Below are 11,381 nucleotides of genomic sequence, written 5' to 3' on the forward strand. Positions count from 1 at the left end.
AGCTGCACTGGAACTGTACTAGTGCAGGCCATTTCATAAGTGTATAGAATTAGTTCGATCGGATACAAAGAACGATATAGTGCAGCCAGCAATGGAGCAATTGTTGATTGTTATATTTGAGGTTAAGTGATTCAGACCTTGTAGTACTTGTTGAGTTTTTATTTGATTTTATTGTTATATTTCTTGATTCTCGAAACCAGCATCCAAATAAAACCACCAGCACTTGTATACAGGAACTAATTATAATGAATAAATTCATTAACAAATAAATGAAAAATGATGAAACATCCTTCACTTAAAAAAACGTGCTGCTAGAATCTAGAATCTTCAGCTTCTCTCTAACCTTTTTTAACCTTCAAAACCCAACTATATTATTTTTCTGTGCTGCCATTTATTATGGGGTTTGACAACTGTGTCTTCACCTTTATTTTATATTTATATAGATTTCTATTTTCTAACAGTATAGTGCAAGCAGTACAGTGAACTAGTCCTCAAATTTGGGCGACAAAACTAATGCCATGTACAAAGAATTTAGTCGTTGATTTTCAAAATATCTCCTCGATTTTATTTATTCATTTTTTTTCAAAGCCAAATCGCATAATTCACTACAAACAATTGAAATAAAACCGCAAATGGCTAGAAAAGAAGATGATTTATGGTGTAATTTGAGAAAAATCGATAATCATTTAAAAATTTGGAATTTTGATCTTGGTGTCGGTCTTGTGAAGAATTGATAAATATAGTGGAGTTGCACATTAAAAAAAAATAAAGATTTAAGATTGTTATTTAACTATAGCGGCTTAAAAATATATCGGACGTAGTAGGATTAAATAAAAAAAACAGAATTAAAGAGATTAGTTGATTGATCGATAAGTTTCCATACCCATAGATGAAGCAACCTTTTTGAAACGTGATTTCTTGTAATACATCTAGAAAATATAAGTTGAAAAGTTGAGTAAAACATTATATGCAATAATATTAAAAAAAAACATTAATTTTCTACGTTCAAACTGTATTTCAGTTTGATATAATCCATTTACTAACAGCATAATTACTTGATAATATCATTACTTTCAAAATGGTTGCTAAAACTAAATCTTTATTGTAGAAAGAGAAGAAAATTCGCAATGGAAAAAATATATTTTATTATTATAATTACATTTTATAATCTTGGAGGTAACACAAGGCTAAATGTAATTTTACCGATTCATTTAACAATTTTTGTAATAAAATATGTTAATGTAAAAAAGTGTTTCAGTTAGATTAAGTTTACAGCTTGTAAAACGTAGAAAGCCCCATTACCTAGTAAATGCATACTGAACACACTATCTGATGCGCGTTTCGATAACCAAGTTATCGTCTTCAGAGATTGCAGAAAACTAAAACCTATTAACTGGATTTACCTATTTTACACTAAATTTTCCTACCAATAAACCTTCTCCCGCGAACAATACTATTAGTATAGTGTAAATAGTGTGTTCAGTTTGAATATCACCAACGGTTCCAGAAATTCCAACTCAGTTGAAGTCGGTAATTTGTTTATCTTTGTTATTACCTGGTTACCAACGAAAATCAAAATGAAGAACAAGAAAACGTTGCTTTGATACCTTTAAATCTTGTTTATACATAGAGATTGGAATGAATTAAACAGAGTGCGTTCAGAATTGGTTTATAAATCTAGCTCTACATCGAAACAATTATTGGGTAATACCAAAGTATCAAATATGGCACTTATTTAAAATATCATTGGACCGAACATCGAGTATTGCCACCACGCTGTCAGTTATAATAATGAAAACAATGTAAATACTCGGAAATTTCCTGCCAAAGAGATTTTTCCTACTAAAATTATTTTTCGCGGCAGAAAGCTTATTGATGGAAAAATTTAGTATTGATATTGATAGTTAGGTCAAGTTGATAGGTTTTTTCGTCCTACATGCACCAGGGCACTCCGGGTCGTCCAAAGTACTCATAGTGTAGGTATATATATAATAAACTAACCTGACCAAAAATTTTATTCGTCCCCAATTTCCCCAAACAAGATATGCCACAAGTTTGAAAGTATTAAAAGTCTAACCCACTACATTCCCTCAAATCCGTATGTTACTGATGTTTGTTCAAAAATAAGAGGCTTAAGTGGTGTTGACTCAAGCATTAATGCAAACCACGTAGCTACCGCCATCTATCAGAAATATTTCAAACTTTCTTATACATAGAAAAATTAGTAACTCTATGAATTAAGAACTATCTATGACTTGGAAACTTTGTTGTAGAAAAACTCACCTTTATATCTTAAGAAAATAAATTATATCACATTTATTATAAGGGATTGTCTCTTACAAAAACAATTTATATATTTATAATAACATAATTCACAAATTATGAACGTTACAAATCCTACAGAGTGAAAATACTGAATGAAATCAATTTATTATTTCGGTTAAGTGTGGAGGTGGGGTCATAGATGACCATGTCCACCTATTTAAGTTTGGCAAGAAAGGCAGAAGGTCCATCAATGTGCTCCTTAGATTGTCCCATGCCAGGTATTTCTATATATTTCTACAGAGCCTGCCTTGCAAGCAAACCATTGAGAGACGTAATAACAATTCTTTTGGCTACATCAAGAATGAGTTCTGAGCCTATTGGCGGATTTCCAGATTTCAAAGTGGTGAGCGAGTTCGCTTCGTTGTTGCCGTTGCCTAACCTAACTACTTAGTAAATGCAAAGAACTCATTCTTAAATTGTATTAGTCCACTTCATATCGTTGGTATAGTCCTAGTCCTGGATATTAATTGAAAATATTTCAGTTTTTAGATTATTCAAAAGTGATTTTGCCAAACAATATGCCATTCAAAAGTTTTAATACATCTAAATGGTGAAATTATACCTAAACAATGTATTAGAACTTTTTAAGCAAGGAGCAGAAGCTGGAACTCTCATAATAAATATCTCCAAGTGATTTTGGAATATCCAACATCGTAGTGGTCGACCAAATGAAGTGAGGACTCCAGAAATGTTGAAGAAAAAAGAATTTTTGCACCGTTTCATAAGCACTTCGCATTCGAAACAAAATAACAATCAAAACAATTAACTGAAAAAGGCTTCAAAGAAGGCAAAGACCATTCCATCTACAGGCAAGGTCATGGCGTTTTTTTGGGATGTGTGTGGGATAATTTTCATTGACTATCCTGAATAAGGAAGAAAGAGTTGTTTCATCGAGACAATGCACCAGCTCACACATCCCTTATTGTAATGGCCAAAATTAATGAAATAAAGTTTGAATTGCTACCTCATGCACCTTATTTGCCAGATTTGCCCCCTTGGATTATCTTCTATTCCCAGACTTGCAAAAACGGCTCGGTGATCAAAGAATTTCAACAATTTTCTTATTAAACATCACTGGGAAAATGTATGGAGCTAAAAGGAGATTACATTAAAAAATATATTTTTTTCCAAGATTTTTGTGTTTTTCTTGTTGGGACCATCCTCGTATATCTACTATATTCATCCACGTTAAAAGAAAAGAGCACCAAAGTCGCTTCACTATTACAGTAGAACAATTATCTCGTGGAAAGGTGGAGCTTCCAGAGTGCAAAGAGAGAAAATGTTCAGCCAGAAAACTTTAATTCTTCAATTGTTAACTCTAATGTATGTCTTTCCCACCTTTTATTTGGTCCTCGGGCTATAGGGTAGTGTAAATAAACAAATTCACATCAAGATTGTATGTATCACCATATAAAAATATGAGCTCAAAAACTATTTTGAAAAAACACGTCTACATGAAGTATTGACAATTTGAGTGATTTTTTAAGTTAACTAGGTTAATAAGTAGTAAAATATACAACAAAATACTACAAGAATAAATGCAAGCGATAAATCTATAAGCAAAGAAAATTATAGCACGTCTAAGGAATATTAATTTTTCTCAATATTCTATTAAAATGACATCAGCTGTGTATGTCTCATTTACAAGTAGATTTTATCATATTGATAGAAATAAATACAAGAGTATAAAAACACGAAATAGTTTGTTATCATTATTTTTTATTAAATATCTTTGAACCTTTTCTAGCTTTCATAATTTTTTCTTTCAATGCCGTTATATCTACTTTACTACTTGAAGTAGGTTGAGAGCTTGATGGAATTGGTTCTTCTGGAGGAATAAAAGCTTGATTTCTTTTCTCTTCCCTTTTCTTGGCAGCTTCAGCATGTTTATCATCTTTTTCTTTCTTCTTTTTGTCTTTCTTCTGAGTTTTATTAAGAAAATATTCACCAGTAGCTAATTCTTTATCAATTTTACTTTCTTGCTGCTGTGGTGGAAAAGGTGTGTATGGTTTCTTTTGTTTCTTATTCTTAGGTTGTTTACGTTTACTAATGTTTTGATTAACAAATTTGGGTAGAAATCGTTCCCAATTTTCATTTTTCAGTTTTGGATCTTTAGCAAGTTCCCTTTTTATCATTAAAGCTTTAATATTGTAAATAGGGTGTATATTTTTCATTGTATCTTCCACAATTTTCCTTACTTGCTGTAATCCCTTGTAAGGCCCTAAAGCTGATACAGTCTGTCCTTGCACCAAAACATAACAATTAGTTAATATCTCTATTGACTTTAAAGTAGAACCATTTGGCCCTATCAATCTTTGACGTCGTTTAACAAATTTCTCTTTATTTCTTGTGATTTTTCCTATTTTTATTATATCACAACCAATATCATCTTGGAGCACACGTTTTGCTTGTTCATAAGGCACACTTCGAGATATTAATTTTATCATATCTCTAGCTTTAATGATAATATAAGGATCCCAGGTTTTTCTGGTTGTACTAACTGTCATACTACCTTCTACAACATCCAATTCAGCTTTAATATGATGTTCTCCTAAAGTTTTTTTAACTAATGGCCATATTTCGCGTATATACTGTTCTCGGTATTGAGGAAATAACGTGGCAAAACTACTTTCTTCTAGTAATCCATGAGGGTTATCTTCTGGTTTGAACTGTGGAATTTTCATTTGCCATGCGTTATCTATAGGCCCCATAACTGTATCATCTTCTGATAGAGACATTTTGAAATGTGTTATAACAGAATTAAAACTTATAAAAAACAAGCTAATATTTATGTTTCGTTATTTATATTACTATCAACCGCAAAACTTAAAACTGAATCAAAAATTGATGTTCGAAAAAGAAGTACAAATATACTTTCTCTTCTTCTTTTTCATAAACTACGATTTACACTTATAATTAGAGCTCCCAACTTTCAGAAATCTATCTCCCTAAAGCCCCATTCAAAAACCCCTAAAATCCCCACAATTTTTAAATAAATAACATTAAAAACAATAAAATAGTATTAAGCAAATAACCTAAATATTTGTTTTATTTTAATAAAAAATAAATATAAATTATATTTTTCTCAGCGTTACAATATAGTGGCACAACAGTATGTAGGATACATGACGTCATTACCACTGACTAGTATACTGACGCATAATTAGGAATGTGCTTTAAAAATTAAATATCCTGTGTCATACTTGAGTTTATAACCCTCAAAATTTGACAAATGGTTATTATTGAATCAATGATAAAGAAAAAAATATGTAGAGAAAATAATTTTCACGTAGCAATTGTCTGCAATGGCATTGTTCATTTGAAGCATAAATTTTATATTAATTTATTGACAATCTGTTAGAATGGCACGGCCAGATACTTTGTGTAATCAATCACTCCTTGAAGCTGGTGATCGGTCTCTAGATAGAACAATTGGAGAACCTGGAGATGTTAAAACACAATTTGTTACGAGAGAAGGAACTTATAGACTTTTAACTCTAAGCGAATACTCTAGACCTAATAGAGTAGGATATCAGCCACAAGGCCAAACACCACCACAAGTGCGGGTATCTCTTGTAACTCTTCCAGATCAAGGAGAAAGAATATGTTTTAACCACGGTAGAGAATTATACGTTTACGTGTATAAAGGTATAAAGAAAGCACCAGATTTGAGTAAACCTTTAGAAAAAAAAGTATATAAAGGTACAAATCCAACCTGCCATGATTTTAATACTACATCTGCTACTAATGAAAATGTGAGTTTACTTATCGGTTTTAGTACTGGACAGATACAGTTGATTGATCCAATAAAGAAAGAATTAAGTAAATTGTTTAATGAAGAAAGGTTCATTGATAAAACAAGAGTTACCTGTTTACGTTGGGTTCCAGGAAATAAATCATTATTTTTAGCAGCCCATGCTTCAGGACAGTTTTATGTATACAATGAAGAATTACCTTGTGGTTCAGCAGCACCCCATTACCAACCATTTAAAGCTGGAGAAGGTTTCTCTGTAAATACATGTAAAACTAAGTCAACTAGAAATCCTCTATTTCGGTGGTTGTTGGGTACTGGTGCTGCTATCAATGAATTGGCATTCAGTCCTAGTGGGTCTCAATTAGCTGTAGTATCACAAGACGGTATGCTTAGAATATTTCAGTACGACAGTATGGAATTATTAGGATTTGCAAGATCTTATTTTGGAGGATTACTATGTGTAGCATGGTCTGGTGATGGGAAATTGATAGCAGTTGGTGGGGAAGACGATTTGGTTACTGTTTATTCAATGGAACAAAAGAGGGTGGTGGCTAGAGCTCAAGGACATAGGTCTTGGGTTTCTGCAGTGGCTTTTGACTGGTATTTAGAGGTAAGTTTCATTTATACATAAAATTTCTAGCACAGTTTAGTAAAGTTTACTTGAACTATATGCAGGGTATAATTAAACTTTTTTGCAAAACAATATGATTGTAAATCTGTGGTCGACATTTAAAAAAAGTAGGTAGATATTCCATATTTATGAAGAATGGCTTTAGAAAATTTTGGAACACATTATTAAGGATTTTTAGAATCCAAATTGACCATCGACACAGTTATAGTTTAAAAAAATACATGTTGAGACTATTATGTGTACTTATCTAACAGTAATAGTAACAGTTTTAACAAAAAAATTAAGGAATGCTGAGGCAAGACAGAAGTCCTACTGTTTGTATTCGTAGATTTGTTCTTACTTAGGTTGATACATTCAACAGATCTTTGGTTATATTTTCCCAGAAAAATTTTTGCCTGTCTCAGCCCCTGTAGGTTGTTCCAATAATTGGTTTTGCTCATATCTACCTTCTTCTCCAGTGCTTTTTCCATTGTTATGTAGCTAGCACAGAAGGGTTCGGGTCCCATGAAGGGATTGTCTGTGTCCTGGATCCAATGTGGGGTAATTTTATATTTCTTGCCTAGCTTGTTTAATTTTTATAGGCAATCCCAAACGAGTTTGCATTTTATGATATTGGAGCTTAGAGCTCTGATGGCTGCTTGACTATTGGATAGGATGATGATCTCCTGTTTGCAATAGTTGCTCTCTATATTGAACTGAAAACATTTTTCAATTGCATAGATTTCTGCTTAAAAAATGCTTGTTGTGCTGCCCAGGCTTTCATTAGTTTTAGGCCCGTAGACACTCCTATTCCAGTTGCCTGTCGTTGTTATAGTAATGACGAACTGCATTCTTCTAATGCTTACCTAGATTTCTACCTACTTAGTAGGTACATACAATGAAATTAACGTATTTCACTTTCCTGTCTAATCCGGAAAGAATGTACTTTTCGAACTAGGATGCTACGCTTTCTCAAAGAAAAGCGTCAGGAAAATAGGTTAATTTTCTCTTTAGTTTGTTATTGAAAAATTTAAATAATAGTAATTAACCTCCTTGTGAACTTAATTTAAAGTATAAATTTTATTATATATGTTTTTATTGAGAATTTATATTTTTTAGGTGGAATCTTGCTACCGGTTAGGTTCAGTAGGTCATGACACTCAGATATGTCTTTGGGAACTTCCAGAAGATAATCTAGTCCCTCCTCGACCGAGAGTAAAAAGAAGACCGGATCCATTACAATTGGTTGGAACACCAGCTTGTCCAAGATTAGATGAGTGTCCAAATCTTGAACCATTAGTTTGTAAGAAAATTGCTCACGAACGTCTAACAGCTCTTGTTTTTAGGCCAGACTCTATTATAACTGCGTGCCAAGATGGATATGTATATACTTGGGCGCGTCCTACAACGTAGAGTACAACATTGTAAATAATATTCATGTCAAATTAACAAGGCTGCAAATTGAAACCCATTGTATATGAACAAACATTGAAATTTCTTTATTGTTTGATCTTTTTTAGTTTATTTAGTGAAATATGTGATAAAGTATATTTATATTTTAGGAATATCAATTAAATATTTTTGTAGTTCTTACAAAAATACAATGAAATGAAAATAGAACAAAAAGAACTGAAAATTTATGGAAGATTGTTTTCTTTGAGATTAATTCTGAACTTCATATTCAGAATTTAGCCACAATTTTTGGAAATAATAATAGACTTTTTTTTTAAATATGTATAATTGTAATGAAAATGACTTTACTTAGATTGTGACTAATTAGATTATGTACAACTGAAAAGTCACATTTTCATTTAAAAATTATTTCGAAAATAAAAAAAATTGTGATATAAACATTTTATTTATTATTTTTTAAAATATTTGGACTAAAATTGTTGGATATTAATGTTTACAAAAAGCCTTCTATTTAACTATAATTTTTCTATAACAAACTTTTATTAAAAATCACAATATTTATTTAAATTCACTCACAAATAATGGTAATAGACAATCAATTTTTACCGTAAAAGATAAAATGGAATATAGATTCAAACATGTAGATTCTATATTTTGCTTTAAAATACCCTGTATATATACACTACCGGTCAAGTTTTGCTCATCTCAAAATCCATTCATTAAATTTCAAAAAAATACACTCTTACAAACCAAAAATAATAGTGTCTATTATTTGTTTACTTTATACTTCAACTGCGAATTATTTCTTCGGTGTTTATGATTGTAGTTTAGTCCAGAATTAAGTTGCTCTCGAGTGTAAGATAACCTGACATCTATAATGTCTTGATGAGATTTACATCCAGTGAAGTAACCTCTAATACCTCATACTAGGTCTATTGGCCAATTTTTTCAGTCTTTTTGCGTTTCTGGGTCTTAACAATTCCTCTAGTAGTTGATTTGGGTGGGTTTCTATTATTTTGTATTGTTTAATGATCCTTTCTTGGAGTTTTAGATAATCTAATATCTATAATGTCTTGATGAGGTTTACATCCAGTGATGTAACCTCTAATACCTCATACTACATATTTTGACGGGAGGATACTTAACTGAAAACTAGGGTGCTTTTCCATTATTAAATCAGCTTTTCACCAGAATTTGCGAAAAAAATGTTTTTGTAAAAGATAAAAATAAAAAAACAAAAACTTGGTTATTTCAATATATAGATCTTTTTATTATCTACAACTTTGCTATTTGACTTTTTTCCATAAGATTTCTAGTTTCACCAGAAATCGAGATAGACCGTTGTTTATCCTTCAAACTCACCCCCCTTATTTTTCATTTCTATTATAATCTCCTTTTTCAATGAGTTTTATCCTACTGTTATTTTTTTGTTTTAAAAATTATCGACCCTGGTGTATTTGTTTAATCATGAACACATTTTGCAAAACCATTTCCGATCATATATTTTTAAAAACAGCACTTACCATATCTTCTGTATGGTTAGTCTTAGACATTGACAGTATTTTTGCCGAATAATTAGCTCATTACTGATACAAATCTTCTATTTACGAGTAATAAAAGTTCAGTAAGACCCTATGTAAGTGTGGAACATTCCTATTATAGTTCATACGAGGGCTGTTCAAAAACTAACATTGGTTAGCGTTGCCATCTTGACGTTAGAATTTGAAACTAGACTTTCTAATTGATGTTTTCACACCCTCATAGGTGACAAATCGAAAAGATTGTAACAAAATTACGATACAACTCTAAATTAGAATGGCGATTATGTCTTAACTTTTTGCAGAGCCCTCGTGACTATTTTATTTGTCACACAGTAAGTTGATTTGACATGAAGATAGGATATATTTTTCTAATCTATCGAAATTTTGTATATTTTTTTGTATAAATGTTGCATTTTGTAAGTTTTAAATTATTTCTAATGTAATTAAATTATGTATAAATTTTTTAATTATACAATACAATAATCAATTCAGTTTTTAATAACTTGTTCCACTTTATTATGCTCAATACTATGATTTTATAGTCCTCAGCTGGGGACACTTTGTGAAGAAGTGATAGTAAGCCTCAGTTAAAGTACTCCAGTGGGGTGAATAATTTTGAATTGAACCTCACCAGCTTCTTCACAAAACGAAATTAAAATAAAGAAAAAAACGTAGAAAGCTGAAGACACCTTTGTAAAAATCGAATTAGTTAGAACTATCACCTAAAACGATTTTCAAAATATACACAGGGGACCAAATGTTTACCCTAAAAACAATAATCAAGACCAGATCTAGAACTACATCTACCGTTCATGGGTTATAAGCAACTTACGGTACAATAGAGAGGACAAAGTTGTATGGGGCTTTAGAATTCTTAAGTGTCCCAAAAAATGGTGAAACTGACTCCGGATTGAACTAAGATCAAAGTAATGTCTGAAGTAGGGCTTTAAGGTTAACTTTTTAAGGGAAAAGAAGGCTGAAGCAGGGGGACCCCTTATCCAATTTTTAACCTCACATTGGAAGTAATCATAATGTTTGTTCTATAACTGGATGCATATGCAGACAACATTGTATTACTAGCCAGATCCCGGGGGAAGTTGGGAAAAGTCTATAATAGATTGGAAAAGGAATCAAAAAGATTTATCCTCAGAATGAATGACAAAAAGATTAATACGTGGAAATGGGAATGTAAATTAAAAACCAGGGGGAAAACAGACCTTTCAAGAAAACGAGGAATATATTTAAAAAGTTGAATCCTTCGACTAACTGGGTAGTAAAACAACGGTATTCTTGAATGAGATTCTTAAAGGAAAACGAATTCTCCAAAGCAGTAAAAAACGATAATTAGGCCAACTGTACTGTATGGGTGTGAGTTCTGGGTACTAACCCTGAAGAGAGCTAAAAAAATATAAATGTGGGAGTCAAAAGTACTCCGAAAAAAAAAAACTGGGGGACGTGAAAATGAACAATGAGTCATGAAGAAGAAGGGTTGAGTTGAAAAATATATAGAATAAGCCCAATATTACGAAAGAAGTCAGACCCTAAAAGGCCAAGGGGGAATTGATAGAAAAAGAAATGGATAGGAGAGGTAACATCTGATTTGAGAAGAGTTGGAATAACTGATTAAAGAGAAAGAACAGAAGACAGAAACGGATAGAAAGGTATTATAAAAACATAAAAAACGAATACAAGCAGTTAAATTGAGAGGGTCTGAGGTTCGTTAGTTTTTTTGTGGTTT

At 31.7% G+C, this 11,381-nt stretch overlaps 2 protein-coding genes across 2 annotated transcripts; one reads left to right on the forward strand and one right to left on the reverse strand.

The window, feature by feature from the left end:
* Nucleotides 1-4,024: 4,024 nt before the first annotated feature.
* On the reverse strand, nt 4,025-5,205 carry LOC130897634 (KRR1 small subunit processome component homolog). Its single transcript, XM_057806585.1, has one exon. The coding sequence runs from the start codon at nt 5,061-5,063 to the stop codon at nt 4,038-4,040; it is 1,026 nt and encodes a 341-aa protein (XP_057662568.1). The 5' UTR covers nt 5,064-5,205; the 3' UTR covers nt 4,025-4,037.
* A 305-nt stretch (nt 5,206-5,510) lies between these two features.
* On the forward strand, nt 5,511-10,130 carry LOC130897542 (WD repeat-containing protein 20). Its single transcript, XM_057806458.1, has 2 exons — nt 5,511-6,689; nt 7,809-10,130. Exons 1-2 carry the CDS (start codon nt 5,688-5,690, stop codon nt 8,100-8,102), a joined length of 1,296 nt encoding a protein of 431 aa, XP_057662441.1. The 5' UTR covers nt 5,511-5,687; the 3' UTR covers nt 8,103-10,130.
* Nucleotides 10,131-11,381: the final 1,251 nt, after the last annotated feature.

This window comes from Diorhabda carinulata, chromosome 8, assembly GCF_026250575.1.
Source record: "Diorhabda carinulata isolate Delta chromosome 8, icDioCari1.1, whole genome shotgun sequence".
NCBI classification, from domain to species: domain Eukaryota; kingdom Metazoa; phylum Arthropoda; class Insecta; order Coleoptera; family Chrysomelidae; genus Diorhabda; species Diorhabda carinulata.